General features: G+C 43.5%; 1 protein-coding gene across 1 annotated transcript; it reads right to left on the reverse strand.

Annotated features, from left to right (window-relative positions):
- Positions 1–493: 493 nt before the first annotated feature.
- Positions 494–9,267, reverse strand: LOC105558625 (LIM/homeobox protein Lhx3). The gene is made up of 7 exons (XM_012006410.1): positions 9,006–9,267; positions 6,894–7,068; positions 5,789–5,991; positions 5,050–5,242; positions 2,973–3,139; positions 1,647–1,862; positions 494–1,274 (listed from the first exon to the last, which is right to left on the reverse strand). Exons 1-7 carry the CDS (start codon positions 9,250–9,252, stop codon positions 1,051–1,053), a joined length of 1,425 nt encoding a protein of 474 aa, XP_011861800.1. The 5' UTR covers positions 9,253–9,267; the 3' UTR covers positions 494–1,050.
- Between the last annotated feature and the right edge of the window lie 12,400 nt (positions 9,268–21,667).

The raw sequence follows: 21,667 nt of genomic DNA on the forward strand, positions 1-21,667 counted from the left end.
TTTTATTACTTTCTCTTCGTCTGTAACTGTAACTTAACTCAGTTACATTAATAGTTGCTTTATATATAATTTTAAACCTCCACACAGATCGTATTAGGCCTTGCATTTGTGTATACATGCCTTTATCGACGCTTTATACAATTCAAATGCAGATTCGATATTTTAATTTTCATCGCAAGAAAGTAACTGCAAAGTAACGATTCGTTGCTTCGCGAATAAACTGTAACTATCACGCATTACTTTTCAGAATCGATAACTCGTAACTGTAACTAGTTACATTTTTAGCAAAAACACTGTAACTGTAACTAGATACTGTTATGAAGCAACTTTCTCAACCCTGGGTGAACGTAAGTTCACTTTAAAGATAATCAAGCTTACAATCGACCATAACTGGCAACGTGTTCTTAACACGGAAGATTTAATGCGAAAAATATTACCTCAGCCAGGGTTTGAACCTGGAATTGGTCGAATTGGTGAGACGCCCGCCTAAAAAGCAGGGAAGTCCAGGTTCAAACCCTGCGCTGAGGTAATATCTTTCGCGATAAACTTTCCGTGTTAAAAACACGTTGCCAGTTATGGTCGATTGTACGCGTGACTATTGTTAGTCATGTACTGGCGTCAAATAATTCTTGGTGTTCATTCTAAAGAATGTATGCACCGACGGAATATTAGAACACGAATATCTGAAGGATTCTTGGAGAATCAGCCACGACCAGTTCGTCTCGAAGTATTCGTCAGAAATTCATTATGGAAGTACATGTAACTTCCCCGATCAACGAATTCCTGAAGAATTACAATTCAGAAAGGAAACCTGAAGGACCCTTTGCGAATTCGCTGTGCTATCCGGGTCGGGCCTGATCGAGTTAGCGCTGTATTAAATTCGCCAAATGTATCGTTCGAAGAGACGTCATCGAAGGAGGAAGCCGCCCCTCGGTTTCTCCGTGGGTGACGAGGACGACGACGGGACCGGCGTCGGCGATCTCAGGTGAACGCCCCGCTCCGCCAGCACGTTATTCTATACGGCGTTTGGCGACGCGCGGTTTTGGCGGGTTATGTGGCGTAATGAGAATGGGAGTGAGAGTGATGGTGAGCATGCGGGGGCGGCGGTTCGCCGAGCCAGGAGTCCGGCGACGGTGGGAAGTCGGGGTAACCGCCGCCACCGCCGCCGCCACCTCCGCCGCCGCCGCCGCCGCCGCCTCCGCCGCCTCCGCCACCTCCGCTCGACTCGTTACTCAGATCCGACGCTGGTCCTGGCACCATGCCGCCCGGTCCCCCTGGAATCATACGGTTTGCGTCAGTCGTAAAGTTGCGACTCTCGCGCTAGAATAGTTTAACGCGTCCGGGTCCCTTTCCGCCTCAAGCCGCGTGTATTATTGACCACCGGCGAGCGAGGCGAGGCCCGGAGCTGAGGAAATTGCCAGTCCGGGGAGTCAAGAGAGTTGAAGAGAGGTCAGGCTCTCTCTGGACGCGATCGAAGGAGGGTGGACGAAGTTGGAGAACCGGGCAAGCTGCGAGGATTCGGGAATAAAAGGATTGGGGAAACGTCGGCAGGCTGGGAAAGGACGCAGGGTAGTCGAGGAGGGCTGAGACGAGAGAGCGCAATCTTTCAAGAGTGCATCCGTCGGGCATCTTGGCGTGAGGCCTACCGAGAGTGGTGTATACCGAGAGACCGGCGTCCGGCGGATACGGGAACTGGGGTGGCAAGGACGGCGATCTGGACGTTGAGAGATACGGGGGTGTCGTCGCGCCCAGGTATCCGCGGGGCGGTCCGCCCCCGACTCCGTTGCCGCCGCCGCCTGGACTCGCGCCCTCGCCGTCCAGGCCCATGTTCACCACCGTTCCGTAGCTGTCGTTGCTGAGGTCTGCGAACAGATCGATTCAAGCTTCAGCCTAGCGCGGCGAACCCCTTTGTTAAGAAACGCTCATCGGACTACGATTCCCTTGCTCTAACGACGGGACGGAGTCCGGGAGACTGGATAAATTAGAGACGACGTGAATCGGGGATATTAGAAGTAGACGTGGCTAAAATGATTGCTCTCAGTCACGCGTCGGGTGCTGCCCTGACGAGCGATTCTAACGCGCCGTAAGTTGGAAGTCGAAAGTCAAGCCAGCGACTGGCAGCATCCATTGTGCCTGGGTCTCCCAGTACCCAGATGCCTGCTATCCGAGGGGAGGACGATCTCCTCAAATATTCAGGAGATCGCAGAGGCTAACTGCCGGCTCACCGTGTCCGAGATTTCAGGAAGATTGCGGGCCATCCTTGAATTTATGCTCGCTATTACCTGCACTTACTCGGGAAACGGGCACCGCGTATAATCCGCCGCTCGTCTGGATTATTTCGGAGGCGACTGGCGCGAGATTATTAGGATAATTTTGACGCATCATTATTTGAGGGAGACGAATCTCGCGGGCGATAGCCGCCAGTTCGCATTGGTATATTTTTAGATCGCGCTGTCGCATTTGAAGATAAATACTTCTCAATATTAGTAAAAAGAATTGTTAGACGACGCTTCGACCATACGAGTTTTTTATTTTTTTATATTAAGTTAATTTTTTTAGGCTCCATGATATGAAAATTATAAATCATAAAAATTCATGGAAAAGTCTGTCGTCTAAGGCCGGATTTCACCATGCGTCGCTTAACTTTAATCTTAGTTTAATTCGCGTTTGTCTCTTTCTAAAGTAACAGTTGACAAAGAACGAATTAGCTAAGCTTAAAGTTAAACTGCGTTGGCGAAACCGGGCCTTAGGGTTAATTCGCCTAGAAGTTCAATTTCAGACTCGAAGAGACGTCGAAGAGACCGATGCATTATAGATGCACTGTAGACTGGTATTTATATTGTACTTGAGATGAATTGCGACGCACAAGAATCGCGCGGCGTCTATCTCTCTTTCAGCTTTTCTCGCTACTTCTTTTTATTGCCGCCGTTATATTTATATCGACAAAATGATAATGCGATAATGCAACTCACCGTGATGGCCAAAGGTGGAGTCCAAGTCTACCTTCAGCTCGTCTTTGTCGAGAAGCTTATCGTGTCTAGGCGAGTGACCGCCGGCGCCGCCGCCTTTCATACTGCGAAAATATTGAGACCACCTCGTCCTACCAGCATCCTTCTTCAGCCTCTTTTCTTTCGCCCTTCTACACAGAGGCCGTTACGATAGCAATTAATAACAACCCTGCCGGAAATAATTCTACAAAATTTTACAAAAGGAATAAAATGTACCGTCAGAATCTAAGAAATTTTACGTAAATTGAAAAAGTGTTATAAAAACCAACGTGAAAATGCTAGAATTGGGACACTTTTGTTAATTTTTGTAATATTCTACAAGGAAGCAGATGTTTCAATTCTTTAAGATTTTGTTGTTTCACAAATTTTTTAAACTAGTAAAGTTTTTCACTAATTTTTACAAAATTGTACATTTTCATGAAATACTACTTGCAATAATTTCTTGATTTGAGAACATTGTAACTTGTACTGTTTCGTAGATATTTTTACAAAAAAGAAATTAATGTTTCAACGAAGATATAAAAATTTCTACAAATTTCTATTTCAAGTCAATTTTTTGTAGTTATTTATAGACATGTTTTCCGCTAGGAAATCGCCAATGGCTGCTTTGAAAAGTTTTGTTTTTAGAAACTTCCGAAGATAAGATCGCTAATCTCAGCAGCGCAGATTATTCACAGTAAAAGTACCTACCAATAAAAATCTCTAAAGTGAAAGGCAAGTCCGAACAAATCGAGAAGTTAATTTTACCTCGGGACATCTCGTCGCGCTTAATCGTTAATTATTTAAAAATTATTGATGCACTTGAATATGGCTAGCTAATAAGACTACAATTTATGACGCGTCAAAATATATAATGGAAATTCCCATTTTATCGCGTGAATATCGCGCGTTCAATGGCTGTTGTCACCGAACGCCGATAAAATCGAAAAAGAAAAGAACAACTTCTAGAATGATAAACGTCCTATTCTTTGTGCTACAAGGTGTTCGATTATTTATGACACTCATATCGTCAACATCTGGTATAAATTTCTACTTTCCAGTATCGATTCTCTGAAATAGCGAAAGTATGTATCTTATCTCGCGGCGACAGATCTGATATTAATCTCGTATTACGTCGAATGTCGGTTCGAGCTTTCTGGAAAACTGCACCACACGTGTGCAGTTTTATGAATTTACCTACCTAGTATATTTATCCGCCGTCATTGATAGGCTTTATTTACTTATCCTCGGCGTTATTTTCACGGACGCGCTTTCTAACATCGTTCGCCGATCCGATAAGCGACGGAGGTCAGCGACTAGGACTCTCCTTTTACAGATAAAACAATTTTTCGCGAAGAATCGTTACTTTGCCTACAATATCACGTAGTGCCACTCGAGCGATAAGAGGGAAAAATGTGCATCCACGGTTACAAAGTACGGTGCTTGCGGATATCATGATCTTGAGTACGTAGAATAAAGTTAGGAGCGCGTAGATGTGTCAGTTTCTATTATTATAATCTTCAGTTCATTTCTTCTGGGATTTACTCAAATTCAAAGTGACCGTCTCCGCGTTAGTCTACGTCGAACGGTACAGGGCGCGTAATCTTTCGAATGGAAGTTAACTCGAGAAATGACGAAGAAAGAAATTGACTTGCCAAGAAATTCATTTTTGCCATTGTCAATTGAAGTATCTAATGCGTTGTGCGTCACAAAAGAGATGTATTATATTAGGATTGGTGTCTCTCGACTCCGAATCTCTCGATTGCTTCCATGAATGGCTTCAGAAACCATATTTGAGGCCACATCAGACGCTAATGCAGAATCCTGACGATAAGCCAAAATGCTTCTCTCTTAATTTGATGATTTCATCAGGATCCAAAATTAACTTTTCTCATCTAGCCTCTCCGTCGCGTAATTTTAGACGATGCGCTTAATCGGGCGGTATTTCTTTCGATTTTCACTCACGTGCGCTTAGCTCGACGAATTGTAATATAAGGTATCTCTGCATGAAGAGCTCGGGATATGGGAAACCCCGTAAGCTCGACTGTCCAACTTTTCTCACCTGTTCTGGAACCAGACCTGGACGACGCGCATATCGAGGCCCGTGTCCTGGGACAGCTGTTCTCGCACGTGCCTCGCCGGCTTCGGGCTGGTGTTGTACGCCAGCTTGAGAGTCTCGAGCTGCTTCGCCGTGATCGTCGTCCGCGGCCTCTTATTAGGTTGATCGCCGTCTATGCTTCCCCCATCCGCCAGTTCTGAAAATCGCACAGATTACGCATCGTACGTTTTGGAGATCTTTATTTAATTAATCATATAATATAATATAAAATATGTTAAGTTAAAAAAAGAAGCAGAAATTTGAACTGAAAGAAATATCAAAAATACTCAAGGATTAGATCGACCAAGGCTAGCAGTTTTATTTAAGTTTACATTTTACCACAGTGGTTTTAAGGAAGAGTTTATCAAAATAAACTGTTTCACAGATGTAATCATCGGCACTTGATGACTAATTATAATATTATAATCAATCGGCAATTCGTCAACCATAATCCCGAGTATTAGAAATATTCAAACGTTATTTAACTTGGATTCCTCGTGTCGTTTCTGTTGTCAAGGAGAGAGAAATGTGAAAGTATCAAGAATAGTGTGAAAGATTAAGGGTGGAAGCTACTTATTTCAAATTAATTCTGAGAAAAGACTTGCAGACTGTGAACAATTGCATTCTGATAAAGAAAGAAGGAATCCTTTCTTGCGGGAGCGCTGGCAAAAGTCTAAAGGGTTACACAAAGATTACGTCTTACCTTTCGCCTTCGCCTGCTCGTAATCGGGCTTGCAGACGAGCTTTCTGTCTTCCATGAGATAAAACTCGTCGCCGGTGTCCAGCTGCCGAGAGCAAAGGGCGCACGAGAAACACGTGAGGTGGTAGACGAACTCCTGCGCCCTTCGTACCACCTGCGAAGGTGCCAACCCTTGGCCGCAGCCCGCGCATTTCGTCCCGAAACGCCTGCCACACCAACAACATACAATATTTTCACATTACATTCACACATCAATGACAAAATTATGTAGCTGGCATAATGTTCGTCAAGTCTGATAATCGACGCGGATGCAAGAAACAATACGCGCCCCCACTAATTTGTACCTATTATAATTACATAATTATTTATTATGCTGGTATATTTTTTACTTTATTTCTAATTAGGTTCACGGAGAAAAAGTTGCCGTAGCTAAAAGCTGCCGTGGTAATTAAATTTCAGTTGTAGTATAATATATGAACATCTTTCACTTTGCTATTGTCTCTATGTATTGGTGCGACAGCAAACCGTTTTGCTGTAGACTAGAAATTTATAGTTACGGCAGCAAAATGTGATTTTAAAATAATTCTGCGATAGTTTAACATTTCATTCAATAGAAAATCTGTAGAAAAAATGAAAAAGAAAACGAATCTAGATTTTCAAAGAAAAGAAAGGTATCTTATCTTGTAAGGAAAAAATTTTTCCGGAATCGATACCGAAATACCCGATGTTCCTGTATATGTTTTAGAAATATAATATTCTTTCGTTTCATTACATGATTATCGATTGGCTATTATCGATAAGTGGATAAGTCGAACAAATAGTATTGCGAAAGATGGAAAGACCTGTCTGTTATTTTTTAAATAAATTTATGCAAGCAGTAATATTAAGAATAATAAAGACAAGAAATAAATTAAGAAGAGTAATGACCAATAATAAATATTTCGGATAAATTGTAATAAACCATCCGAGAAACAAGCTCTTCGTGTACAAGGATAATTTCTCTATTTGCATTAAATGTATCACAAATGCACGATCTACGGTATATCTTGAAAATATTTGCACGTGCATGTACGCAAGTAAGGTTGTCACAGCAATTATTGGTGCTTACTTGAAAAAGTCGTCTTTGCAGAACACGTGGCCGTTCCTCGCGAAACATTTGTCGGTCAATCTGGCACCGCAGTCCCGACACGTGAGACACCTTGCATGCCAACACCTCTCTAGGACCCTTAGAACGTATTTATCCAAAATAACTTCCTGACATCCGCCGCATTTTGGTATCGTAGCTGCAACACGTCGGTCGACACAACGGATGTAACAATATGTATAAGAAACAGTACAAAAAGAGATTAGTGGAGGAAAGTCCCCTATTATAAGATAGGCTTCTAATATGAGACAGCAGGTTTTCGACATCGAAATTTGATCACAAATCTTTTTGCGCAACGATTACACCTTTTCCACTAAACAGATTTTACTTCAAAGGCGATAAATTCATTGGAACCTATTCATTTAGCAGGAACTCCTCTACTTCAGATTAGGAGCCTATCTCGTAATAGGAGACTTTCCTCTGTTAATGATATAATAATATAACATTAAGAATCATTTGACGCCAGCAGATGAATCAACATGATTAAGCAAAGCAGTTAATCGACCATGACTGGCTATATACTTTTTTAACGCAGAAAATTTATTGCGAAAAATATTACCACAGCCCAGGGTTTGAACCTGGACTTCCCTTCTCTCTAGGCGGGCGTCTCAACCAATTCGACCATCGAGGCATATGATAATATTTGTCGCAATAACAGTATATAGATGTTGTCTACGCGTATGTTTCGACTTTGGTGAAATAATATACCTTTATGCGCTTATACTTTTCATATTATACGTATTAATAATATACACATGAAAAGTATAAAAAGTATAGGTATAGTTTTTATAGTATACTTTTATAAAAGTATAGGTATAGAGAAATAGTTTTATGCACATATTATAATAATTTAATATTTTACTGAATTCTGTAACTACATCTGCGTTTTTTAATACACTTTTACTTTATTTTATTTCTCAACAATATAAATATATATATAGCGCTTTTATACGGGGTTGGGAAAGTTACTTTATAAAAGTATCTAGTTACAGTGTTTTTGCTAAAAATGTAACTAGTTACAGTTACGAAGTACCAATTCTGAAAAGTAACGTGTTACAGTTATTCACAAAGTAACGAATCGTTACTTTGCAGGTACTTTCTTGCGATGAAAATAAAAATATCGAGTCTGCATTTGAATTGGAAAGTGTCGATAATGGCATGTATGGACAAATGCAAGGCCTAATACGATCTGTGTGGAGGTTTAAAATATATATAAAGTAATTATTAAGGTAAGTGAGTTAAGTTACAGTTACGAGAGAAAGTAACGAAATTACTTCCCAACCCCGGTTTTTATATCACATTGCATTGACATGATTCTCAGTTTTTAATTACGGTACACTGAAGACGACTATATTAAAGATCTCGAAACGTATGTCTCTTTAAAACTGTAAGTTATTTTGATCTTTTGATATCACCAACATATAGCATTTATTCGTCGGCCTACTTGTCATTGACCTCTCATAGCTTTATATTTTATCTATTAAATTTATTGTTATTTTATTGTACAGTTTTATTATAGGTTCAATATTTGATAAGAGAAATATGATATTGAAGAGCAATCTCAATTGTAGATAATGTCACCATGAATATCTGCAATAGCGTCAACGTTCTAGAAGATGATCCAATTTATTAATGTTTCTGCAATTTTAACATCTAAACAAAAAGTGATTACTCTGCACAGTTATATAATATTTTAACTTGTTTTAATGAATAAATTCCCTCTTTTACTTACTATTTCGTTTAATAAAATATACTCAAAGTGAAGTTCTACGTGTTAACACTAGCACAATGTATAACGCGGAGCTTAATGTCTGCCATTCGTTCAAGCCAATTTTCGTAAATTTCGAACTTTAAATTATTCTTTAAGTATATTGAAGATTAAAGAGATTAAACCGAGATGATAATTTTCGCGATATTAACAGAGAAGAGCGCTGCGTATTATTTGTGCCAACAAAATAGCATGATTAAAGTTGTTTGTGCTCCGTCGAGAAAATTAAAGTTACAGGAGAAGTCAAGTTCTCTAGGAACATTAGATGATCTCAACGGTCTCACGACGCCACCGTTCGGCGAACTTACAATGAAGGATCGTCGGGATATGCAGAGGCAGATGATCGAGCTCGAAGGTGGACTGATCTAGCGGATACATGTCACCTTGCGATGTCGCGGAACCGACATCGCTGCTCGCACCGCTGCGCTGTTCCTGGCGGACGCTGCGCGATTCCGGGCTACTCTGCGGCGTCAGGACGTCGTGCCGCTGCGAGCGGTACACCCCTTCCAGGGGAAGAGTGTCGCATCCCAACAACTCGAGTCTCATCTTGGTCATAACTGCTACCCGCGTTTACGCTGCTTCCGCGTGCGTTCACACTCGCCGCTATTATCTACGCGCTCCCGCGACTTCAGCGAACGCGTCGCCCCGCGCCACATCGGGACATATCGATTCTATTTTTCTTCTCGCTCGTGCAATCGCGATTCTCTTTATCGAGAAAACGTTTCAAAGGAAAAAAAGAAAGAATACCCGCGATATCTTCCCGCTGGTAACTTAAGGTTACTTAGATAGCGGAGTAATGGTATCTTTGGAAATTCCAGGCTTCCTTGTTCCAAGGGCAAAGTGTCTAGGTGGAATTCAAACTTCGGGCATTTAAGCGAAAATTTCCCTCCAACAAATTCGTCGTTACTTCCTGAACGAGAGGACACATTTTGCTGAAGCCTTCTCGTGGATTTCTCATCGATAGCCTCCGGTAGCTGCAAGCTTCTTAAATTTAAATTTACATCGGCACTTAATCCATCCTGAGACACACCGCAGTCTATTCTTTAATCGGACACCCTCGAAGTTGACGAAAACCGTACGAGACGAGCTCCTCAACACGCATGACCGGAATCGTTTGTCGGAACTTGGTCCAAGTCGAAATTATGAATAACGTTGACGTGTTACTCGCCGCAAAGCTCCGATAATCCGAGCAAACAAGTCGGGACTATACGTCAAGTTTATCTTATCGCACCAACACTACTATTGAATATCTTGACAATAGGCAAGACGTGTAGCGCTCGCCGCGACGAGCACAGTACGAGGGCACGCTCACGACTAGTTCGCCAGCAACGATGTTGCTTGTGCGCACGTGACACTCGTGGGTGTGGCGGCTGATTGGTGGGGCGAGTGCCCGGATTATTGGGTGCGGTCGGCACCCACGCCAGCGTCTGGCGGGTGCCGATTGGAGGGACGCCCGACCGCCCCCCAATATGGCGCGCGCCACCAACGCCGTACGAGTTCGGGAACCGCGTTGCTGGGGTGCTGTTGGGTGTCCTCGGCGCGCGGAAGACGAGAGGACGAGGGATCCGCGGAGGCGAGAGTGCGAGGCGAGGCGACTGTCGTCGTCATCTGATGTTCGCTGATGGTGGACGATATTAATCCTTTCGGACGGAGAGTGTCTGGCAGTAAGACGCCGACGAATGTAATCCGATCGTCTACGTTTACGTCTTTTATCCGTGCGTTGTTCAAAGTTAGACCGTACGTCTTGGGGAAGAGGCGCTGAGTTTTGACGACGCCCGTTTAGATACGTGCAAGTGCCAGTTTCATTAATACTGATAGAGCGTTGACACCCAAAGACGTTGTTCACTAAGAGCGTTAGCTATATGACACTTGAATTTGTACAGAAATACTTTAAGTTTGTAAGAATACTATTGTTTTAAATTAATCGTTACATAGAGGAGTGTGAACTCTCTGAAAGTCAATCAGTGGATTATCACTGAAAACAGTGAATAATCGCTGATTTGCAATTATAAGTATGCCACTGAAAGTCGCAGTGCTGTTTCAGTGATAATTTACTGGTTGATTCTTAGAGAGAAGTGATATCTGAATTCGTCGTTTGTAAAAGTATAGGTATGTCATTCAACCCTTTGACGCATACATTTTTTATGTTCTCTTATTGCCAAGATACCCAAAAAATGCAAAAAACTCGACCTAAATGCGTTAACTAGAAATGAAATGGCCAGAAAGTAAAGAAGTTGAGTGGGTTACCACCGTGCTTCAAGGGATTAAGGTGGGAAAGATATTTGTGGCACTATTTATTAAAGACAAGTAGCGCTGAAGAGTCACGTGAGAATTGCGCATGATTATTGCAATATAGATTGCAGCGAGATAAGAAGAAGCGGGGGCAGACCAACCTCATTTCGTCGAGCATTAAAAACCCCCGAAGTGTGTTGTCTACCCTTAATAATTCAACGCTGGTCCGCGGCGGCTTATTAATGCGTCGCGCCGGTATTCATCGGAATTGTCGCGCAAAAGAATTCGAGAGTCATCCCTCGGGAGTCCCTTTGAGCCGCTGATCCTCCCCGGGATTCGGTAAGCAACGCGGAGCGCGCCGTACAAGGAAGGATAACGTCTACTTCCTCTCCGGGCGAGGAGAGAGGCGAGACGAGAGGGACGGCGGCGGAGGGAAAGAAGGAGGCGCGAGGACAAAAGGAGCCGGGCGAAATTAAGAACGGTCACGGGGATGAGGGACGCCATTTTATAATCTTGCCCGGGATCATTCGCGTATATTTCTTCTGTTCTCCTTACCCGCCCATCATTTCTGTTATATTTCTTCCCTTTTACTCCTCCCCTAAGCCCGCGCGTGCACCCGACCGTGCGGATCGATTGCACGCGTACATATTATATGTACATTAAACGCGCGTAGATCGTAAAGACCGCGGTCTTGATTATGGAAGGGCTCTTCTCGGTCTCGATTTACTTTCCACCGATTATACATAACTTTTTATAACGTCAGGGTTCTCCCGGCCACACCTGGCGTTTTTAATAATACAGAAAATTTGTTGCCAAAAATATTACCCCAGCCAGGGTTTTTCGCACTAGATTTTCTGTATTATTAAAAGTGCCGGGTATGGTCAAGGAAACACTGACGTTAATTGCCGCTGGCGAAATTGAAGAATATTCTGATTAGATAATTCTTTATGCTTAATCCACACACACACACACACACACACGGCGAACAAAACGCGTTAAAAGGGAAGAAACGCAGAAATTATATAAAAACGCGATATTGGTCTATTTTATTGTAGTTTCATTTTATTTAATTAGGTGTATTCTACAGCGAAATTGTTTCTTTTAATTGACATTACTCTCCTGCACTGTTGGTATATTAGAATTATCGTATATGTATAACAATATATTATAAAAAGAACCTACCTCGACCGAAGAATATTGTATAGCCGAGTGATTAAGGCGTTCGTTTCATTACAACAATATTCATATCGCTAATCAATTCATCTGTTCTCGTCAAAGATTCCATTTATTCGCGTTTTAGCTACGAATTAGGTCAATTTCCCCGGCGATCGTTTGAAGGAGCGATTTAATCGATCGGCTCTCGCCGTGCCACGGAACGGGCGCGTGTTTATTCGTGCAGGCGTATTTCACGCGTGCAGATACGTCGAACTCGGGGCTCGCATAAAGGCCTGATCGATCAAAGTGCGATATTTCCCTAATGCATCGCGACGATTGTTAAATTTTCCACCTGACCACGGGGTAACAGATGGCACGATGTTTTCTATGCGCATGGCTGATGCCTATAAAATCCGCCATGCATACGCGTCGACGTTACGCCACCGAAAAGGGTGTACCGCCGTAAGTAAGCCATGCGGCAAATGAATGTCAGAAATTGTCTGATTTCTGTATCGAGTATTGTGGCCGCGCGGACGCACCGGATACTCACATGCCGCACGCAAATCGCAGGGTGCGTTAATCTGCCTCAACCGTGAGGAAGATCTGAATCCTCGTGTGTCGTGTAGAGCTGATTTTTTATTAGTTTCTTTTTATTTGTAAAATTATTAATTTCACAGATTAGGTTCCCTGTCGGAGATAAACAAAAAAAAACTATCAGAATCTAAGAAATTCTACGTAAATTTAAAAAGTGTTATAAAAATCAACATGGAAATACTAGAATTGAAATACTTTTGTTAATTTTTGTAATATTCTACAAGTAAGCAGATGTTTTAATTCTCTAAAATTTTGTTTCTCAAATTTTTAAAACTAGCAAAGTTTTGTACCAATTTTTACAAAAGATTATAAGTTTTGTAATTGCATGTATTTTTTTCCCGCAGAAGAGAAACAAGAAAAAAACAGAGAGAGAGAGAGAGAGAGAGAGAGAGAGAGAGAAAAAGAGAGAGGTCTATTCATCAAATAAAACAAATATTAATTTACTACATTATATTATATGTGTATATTAAAAATCCTGGATAAATAAAATATTAATTTTACAATAGCAAACTTTTTGAGATTTGCAATTTTTTCAGTTATTTTCTTTTATATTAATACTGTATAAAAGCACAACTAAAACTTTTATAATGGAACTGAACCGAATTGAAAACAAAAATGAAAAAATTTTAATCTGAAAAATATGCTACCAAGATTTCAGTTCAACCTGGGACTTTTCTAATTTTAACTAAATCTTCAACCATACGTAATATGCAATAATATAAAATAATATTTCAAAATATGTAAAGTTCATATCTAAAGCTTGAGACTTCCTGTCTTACCTGTGGCGGGGCTTCTCCGAATTTCTATAAAAAAACTTGAGAAAATAATTTCTGTATAATAGAACACATGTAAAGTAGATTTACTTACAAACTCCTTGCACGAGGTGCTGCATACATTTGGAAAGGGAGTTAAAAAAAAAGAAACTTGTAAAGATTGACGTTGTCACCAACGATACGCGGTCATCGCTTTTCCTTTTACGATTTTCCTTGCGAACCTCTCGAGGTCCTGATTTCGACGATGGACTACCTTTCCCTCTCAAAATCGGCGCTGGCACGGGGGGTGTCTTTGCGATTGCGCGACCTCGTGACTTCCGTGGGCGTCCTTCTACCCCGAGCTTCGATCACGCGAGCCCACCCTTTGTCGGTTCCGTCGCATATACGTCGACACGCCTCCAGGAGTCGTCCGTCACCGTAAAAAGCGTCGCCGCGGGGGATTGTAGGGCGAAAGCTCGCACGGAAGGGTGTAGAACGCGTCGAACCACTCGCTTCGCGCGTTTATAGTCGTGCACGATTTTATCGACATAAAGTCTCCGCTTTCCGTGCCGGAAATAATTCTACAAAATTCTACAAAAAAATATTACTACCAGAATCCAAACTAGTACAGTTTTATACTAATTTTTACAAAATTGTACATTTTCATGAAATACTACCTGCAATAATTTCTTGATTTGAGAACATTGTAATTCGTGGTACTATTTCGTAGATATTTTTACAAAAAAAAATAAATGTTTCAACGAAGATATAAAAATTTCTACAAATTTCTATTTCAAGTCAATTTTTTTTGTAGTTAATTATAGAAATTTTTTCCGTTAGAGTTCAATGAAAAAACACACACGTATTCGCGAGAAGAAGAGGCTTTCAATTAGTTTAATACAAGTACACAATTACTTTACTCGATAAATACCGTAATGCTCATTGTTAGCATCTCTCCCGCGTTTCTGATATTCATCTAATATTTGTTTCGCGACGTGTCCGCGGCAGGTATATTAAAGTTAAATACATAAAACGTCATTATCTCGTACGGACGAAGGCGGGCCTTTCGCATCTCATTCAATTGATTTCAATCTTCGTCGGGGAAACAGCAGCTGGAATCAATTGTTGCGGCTCTAGACTCACAATTAACGAACGGAGAGAGGCGACCGCTATGAAATATAAAGGTCCATATATACGCGGCACGTTTTTTAATTTAACTTGTTCCAGAGCCAGCCAGCGGGGAGGGACGGGCGGGAAGGGGGAAGACCCGCGCGGAGGTAGTCCAACTCAGGGGATACGACTGCATATAATCGAATTTGCACCGGGGAGATCTCTTTCTCCATGGGCGTTTCCATTACGTTGGCGGGCAATAAATTATGCTACCCTTGCCACGTAAATAGATTTGAATTTATGCTGCCTGCTTTGCCCCATTTACGCATATGCTTTTTATTCCTCTACCAGCGAAGCGGTGAGCGTATCGGCGATTCCTTTAGCGAGTCGTTTAGCTGAATCGAGTCGTTGCACAGTAGATACAGTATGCATTGTATTTTTCGACTGAAGAACATCACAGTATCGTCAAATTATCGCGTATAATTGGTGCAGTGTTAATGGCACGCGCCAATAATAAGCTTTAAAAAATATATCAACAGTCTTTGCAGAAATCTATTGTGTTATAATATTTTAATTTTTGTTACCGCGAATCTGACTTCTAATATAATTACAATAATATTTAATTATAATGTTTAATGTTTAAAGTTACATTTACGCTGTGCAAATCTAATTTTTAGTTAAATTCATTTTATATATTAAATAATTATAATTTATAAAAAGAAGTTAAGTTTATGATGTAACTCGCGCGTTTCTCTCGCTATATTCACTAAAGTTTTAAATCTGTTAATCCATTTTAATAGACGTATATTGTCTGTCGATATAAACGGCGTCTTAAAGACGTTGAATACTTTTCGAAAAGATGTATAAAGTTATCATTTACAAAACATTGTTGGATTTGATATAGTAATTTGCTAACTGCAATATTTAATGAATATGGCACGGTCAATATGGGTGTAGCGCAGTCTATAAACGTGTTTACCGCTTGTTAAAATTTGCCCGAGAAAATCGGCAGCGGTTTGGCGGGCGCGCGGTTTAAGAGAACAAGTACAATGCCCGCGATACCAAGGGGCGTTAATTATTCCACTTGGAACCCGCGTAGGTGCAGCTTCTGTTGAACGTCGGAGAAAGTTCGCCTCGCTCTCGGATCTCGGGCGTAGTCAATGCGACGCGACTCCGTAAACCAGATGTGCCATTGTGCCGGGTATCCACGTCGGCGTCGAGGAAGAGCGGAGTCAGGCTGAAGGTGGGACATGCCCGGCGCGCGCGTATCCACGTTGGAAGAGCGAGGAGGAGCGAGGCGGAATGAAAGGGGCGCTCGCGTGGGTGCGCCGACATGTTAGCGCAAACCATGGGCACCCTCCTTCACGTCCTCCCCCGTTTCCTCGCCGCTTCCGCGAGCCGGGCTTTCGGGTTCGAAAACCTCGCGAGAGAGACCCCTCGCAAAGCCCCGACGACAGCCCCGCGGTACCATTGTCCTTTGGCCCGAGCGAGAGATCTCTCTGCCGAGCGTTTCGACGATTAAATGGACTTAAGCGACATACGGGGTGCGCATTTGCACACCGAGCCCGATGCACTTGCGCGCGGAGACCTTTCCACCTCGCCTCACTCGGATGTGCCTGGCAGGTAAAACGCGACTGGACACAGACGGGGGGAGACACGAGCGGATAAAGGGCGGCGAGGTCCATTCAAAGGACGAGGCACTTTTCATTTCGTTCAACTGACGTTTGAACGTTAAGTGCTTAAGGTTTACCCTTTCATGACGGAATCACTTCGACTGATATATAATGTTTTCTTTTAGCGAATGCATACTAAATCGTTGAATCCTTTTAAATGTAATGAGAGAGGAGACTTATATGTCTCACAGTCAGTGATTAATTACAATCATTAGCGTCAGTCAATCCTGATCCACTGGCGTTAAACTTGATCAATGTGTCACAAGGTGATATTTATTTGTCAATCCCCGTTATCGTTCGGTGAACAGCATTGACGCCCAATGGTTCCGACATCAGCTTCGCGAAGTCGGCAAATTTTAACGTCGCCAGTTTCGAGAGCGGCGCGACTTGCGCTTGGCCGGGGCGGCTTCGTGGCTTTCTGGGTCTGGGAGGATCCGCTCATGAATCCGCGCGCATCGAGCGAGGGAGATTCCGGCCGGCAATAAAACGAATCCGACGTGCCTAACCAACGATATTAATAAATCCAATATCTTCCGACCGATAAAACGGCAACCGAGCCGAGTCGCGCGTGTGCCCCACCGTCCGTGCCCCCCGGCCTCATAAACAGTTGGCCCGTTCGTCGTGCCAGCGCGCCTGGAGTCGTCGGGGATTGTGCAAATACGTATAAAATACGCACAATGTGTCCGCGGAGCCGCGTAATACGCGTTGCGGCTCACGGACCTTGGATAAAAAGGCACCAGACACCGAATCGCCCCTCCCCCCCGAACGATCGCCACGGCCGATTGTCATTAGTTGAATTATCAGATGTCATCAATCTTATATGCATATATATTTGGTACATTTTATTAGAAGCCGTACATTTATTCCAGCGGGCTTGGTCTTGAAGGCAGATAGAGAAAAATATTCTGTATATCAATTCAGTTTACTGTGCATTCAGTGACGGGCAGAATAGTCGCGACACTTTTTCTTTTTAATGAGTTTAGAAACACGCGTGCAGATTGCAACACTTTTTCTTTTTAATGAATTTTAGGAACGTGCGTTCGGATTCAGGGTTTCAAAATCTTGCTCGTGGATTATTCTACTCGACGGCCATTCCGAAACCATTTCGAGCGCTTCCGATCTACTTCCCGAGTAAAATTTCCTTCAGAGAAAATGTTTCGGAACGACGACCTGAACGCGCGTTCCTAAGCTCATTGAGGAAAGAGTGTTGCAACCACTCTGTCGATCACTGTACACGAGCAACTCTGGACCCACCCTCCTCGCGATGCCGATCAAAAGAGGGAGGGCGACTGGTCGCGCTCGACAAGGAAAGAGATCACGAGGAGGACCAGCCGAATCACGGCGCGCCATCGGCTACCGTCAACGACCGCGTTATCAGAGCAACGGGGTTCATACGCTCGTGAAGGTACGGATATATAAGAGCAAGTGCCACGTTGGAATAGACGGGGGCTCCCTCGCGTGAGAGGATGGTACCCCGTACGCATTATTTATGCGCACCGCCCATTGCGTGTCGTGAGACACGCGCGCGCGCGAGCTTCGGTTCACGCATATGGGGACATTAGCTACCCCATTAAACATTTTGCCCGCGCGCAGGAGAAAAATGACGCGATCGAACCTGCCGAATCAATCACTCTCGCCGAGTGACGCTCGCGACTTATGCGATCAGGGGCTTGCGGCTTTTTCAAATTTTGCAGTCCTGTTTAACTTGATACTTCGCTGGGACAGAAATTTTAGGACCTTTGGCAAACTTCCTTAGAATTTCTCTGCACGGAGAGAAATTTTCAGTGGATAAGTCGATTCCCAGCAAACACCAAAGTAACAGATACATAACTTCAATATAAATGTAACTGTTGCTTTGACGTTTGCTGGGTTGGAGTACACTGAGAAAAATGTCCGATCTAATATAATCGGATAATATCCGTTTGTCATGTAATTAGATCATCCGATTATATTTAATCGGACATTTTTCTCACTTTGCGGAAGTGCTTTGATGCTTCCCAAGTGAGCTTAGCATTCTGCTAGACGGGCGCTACTTGTTAATGCAAAAGGAAAGGGAGTGAGGCACAATTTGAGCGTGTCCGAAAGGGCGAGTGGCGCCGCGCGTGTTTTACATCGTGTTTTACATCGCGTTTTACGCCACGTACCACAACCTGATCCAAGTGGATCGTATCTGATCGATGACGTCCCGTTTCGATCGCGGTACTCATTTTTACTGGCGTTCGCTTAACCCACTTCCGCGAATCGTAACGCCCGCGATCACGTAATAATGTGCGTAGTAGAAATATCCACGCGCACGCACGCCACGTAACGTCGCTCGGTGTGTGTACTGCGGGTTAGAACATTTAGCGAGTACATTAAGGAAATTGCGTGGACTCTTTGCACCGCTCCCTGCCGCAGGTCGCCCCGCACACTCGCTCGTATTAAAGCACACACGAAGGAAGCGTCGGCGGGTGGCCTTTTTCGAAGCAGTGTCTCTCAGAACCTTTGAGAGTCTCTCCGCGGTACAGCGAAGAGACTATAAAGGGATCCGCGCGATGCCTTTTTCCCTTTCATCGAAACGCGAACGTTTACACGTGGCTCCGAGTGAATTAACAAATAGCTTTCGCCGGCTTCGTTAACGCGCTCTTCAGAACTAAATATCGAAAGACCAATAGTTTTCAAGTTTGACAAAAAAAAAAGTAAGGACGATAAATTGAACAAGTAGATGATACAATCTCGTTCCATCTATAATATCTAGATCTCGCTCAAGTTTTATTGTTCGAAACTGGTTTCTCCCCGCTGCCTTGTATCGTCGCTGGTTCCACTTGAGAGACTCTGCCCACGGTTGCGAGGAAACGTGCTCGCACCCTTCGGCGCATCAGTGTAAGTAAGGTGGCGCGGGTAGAAAAAGAGGATCACGCTCGGATGCTGCGCCGTGTGGATACCGAGCGCACGCGTGAGGGCGAAATGAAGGGAGATAACGGGCACAGGAGGGGCACAGAGAGAGAGAGAGAGAGAAGATAGAGGGCCAATGGGGCGGAGAAGAGAGCCGTGGATTCAAGGGTGGAAATGGTCTGCTCTACCAGACCCCGGGTGAGACAAGTAGGGTCAAGTGAACTAAAGCGAAACTACCGGGACGGGGGTGTTAAGGGGACAATATACCGCTCTCGGGGGGGGGGGGAAGGGAGGGGTGAGTCGAAGATGGGTTTAATCTATTACCGGGCGACTCGGGCCAAGTGGCTTCTTGTTACACGCTCGTTTGGACGAGACGTACTCTCTAAACTGATCCGATGGAAAACCGGCGGGTTCAGCGCGGACGAACGCGAACGGTTCGACGTCCTGAAGACTGTTACGTCGAGAAATGAACGTTTTCGCGAAGGAGTTCTTACGCGGAGCGAGAGGCACGCGCGGATCGTTTATTGTCCGCGTTGCGAAAGAGAGCTCGCTCGATGATTCGATAAATTAATTATCGCTTAACTTCTTCTCTTCGGGGCGAATTAGTTTTTTTTTTATTCACAACTTGCAAACGTGTAGTTCCGGAATGACTTGAAATTATTGCCGCAAGTCTTTATTTTACTCAGTGCAGGTAAGACCTTCGGGCAAAAGTCACTTTGCGTTTGTTCAACGGCGAAGTTTGTTTTCGCGGTCATGCTACGTTGATTTAATTTTCGGAGCCGGAAAGGCAGATGTCTTTAATACCATTATTATTTCGCCTTTTTCCTTCTCTCCGATTGACGAATCATTCTCGCTGGGACTCGTAAGCGGAGCGCGACGTCGCCGTTTCTGTGCGGACACGTTATTTCCGGAAAAGGTCGACGAAGCCGGAAATCAAAGGGCCGCAAGGTGCTCGGCGTAGCGGGACGTTATTAATTTATTTTTCTCGGCTCGTCGAACGCAGCTGCTTTTACGATTTTGCTTCTACGGGAATAACTGTGATTATACAATATTCCTCAGAACCCCACAAAATATATCACTTAAATAATTTTCTTATCGAAATATTACACTAAGAAAAATGTCCATCGAATAAATTAATTAAACAGCGTTTACGATGGTTAATTTTTCCGATTACGTTTTCCGATTAAATTATGGATACATCCGATGAAATTTGCCCGATGAAATGCAGTTACCGATGAAATTTGACTGGAAAACCGATCACATTTTTATTGGGTATACAATTTATTCGGATATATCAGTTGTTATTATGTAATTGTGGATTATCCAATTATATTTAATCGGAAATTTTTCTTAATGTACTTAAGTAACTTCTTTCACGAGATTTCATTATAATCCTGTAACTTCAGCATGAAGATATTTTGCTTTTTTTTTAAACCATTTTACACTTTCTTAATAAATAGGAAAGATCTGTTTTAAAATCTATAAAAATATAAATGCAATATTGTTTTTACATGATGCAGCGAGTATCTATCTTACTGAATCATTTCACTGAATTACAGAAAAGTATTTGTCCTACTATACATAGAAAAGAAGAACATTCCAGTTTTGGAAATCTCTTTAGTTTCAACGTGGAAATCTTGCAATGAGATTATATACTATTGGGGTGAATATTCACTCGAATACAGTGAAGTGGTCAGTAACGCCACGATTCGAGTGAAAATTTCGCTCCATCAAAATTTTAGAGAGCCAGCCTTCGTTTCGAGGCATCGGCGCGGCGAGTTTGTCGCGCGAGGCGCGTGTAACGGCGGATTCGTTTCGATTCTCACATTATATCACCGGCGCACGTCCCCAGAGATAAGTAACAGGCCGAGGGAATTCGCCTGGGAGTTATGGGAACGGCACGACAAACAGCAAACCCAAGAGTATCCGATGTACCCGCTAGCATATTGCGCCGGGGAGGCCCGTAGGGTCTTCCGTGCCAGGAGTCGAGGTCGCGCGAAAGGAGAGGAGAGGGACAAACCGTTGCGGACGTCGGGGTGGCGAGAGGTGGATCCGCTCGTGGGGCTCGGATCCGTGCGAGCGACGTTACCGCGGCCCATTGTGCTCGCAATTGTCGTCCATAATCTTGCGACGCACTTGACGCACGCTCTAACGACGGCACCTACCGATCCGCGCTGACGAGAGCTAACGACTCCGGTGTCTCCTTGCACGATTAAGTACGCGACCGTTGGCGCTTTATCACACTGCACCTCGTGAAATCGAGCCCCTGAACCATGTTCGGAATCCTAGGGACGGTTTCCCAATGGGCGAAGATAAAAAAGATTCAGCGGCAAATTCTTAATTCGTACTTGCCGCTGCTTTAGCTGCGTTCGGTACCACTGCCGTCCTATCCTAAAAAGCAGTATCTCCATTTTTTGGCCATTGAGCGTATCTCTTTGCTGAAAGAAAGGAGAAGAAGACCATTTCCAAACATTTCAAGAGACAGCCTGACCGCAGCCAACGTGACTGTACGCGGCAGAGGTGTGCGAATCATTTCGAATTCGAATAGAATCGAATCACTGGGGGTTCGATTCGATTTCG

Source organism: Vollenhovia emeryi, unplaced genomic scaffold (genome assembly GCF_000949405.1).
Source record: "Vollenhovia emeryi isolate VEMERY1.0 unplaced genomic scaffold, V.emery_V1.0 DF939326.1, whole genome shotgun sequence".
Classification (NCBI taxonomy): Eukaryota; Metazoa; Arthropoda; class Insecta; order Hymenoptera; family Formicidae; genus Vollenhovia; species Vollenhovia emeryi.

What these genes read in the sequence shown, in the direction of transcription:
- LOC105558625 (XM_012006410.1), bottom strand. Translation starts at nt 9,252, where the DNA reads ATGACCAAGATGAGACTCGAGTTGTTGGGATGCGACACTCTTCCCCTG. An exon ending in TATCCCGACGATCCTTCATT is followed by an intron (nt 7,069 to 9,005) that starts GTAAGTTCGCCG and finishes GACGTGTTGCAG; the next exon opens with CTACGATACCAAAATGCGGC. An exon ending in CTCGGTATACACCACTCTCG is followed by an intron (nt 1,275 to 1,646) that starts GTAGGCCTCACG and finishes GTATGATTCCAG; the next exon opens with GGGGACCGGGCGGCATGGTG.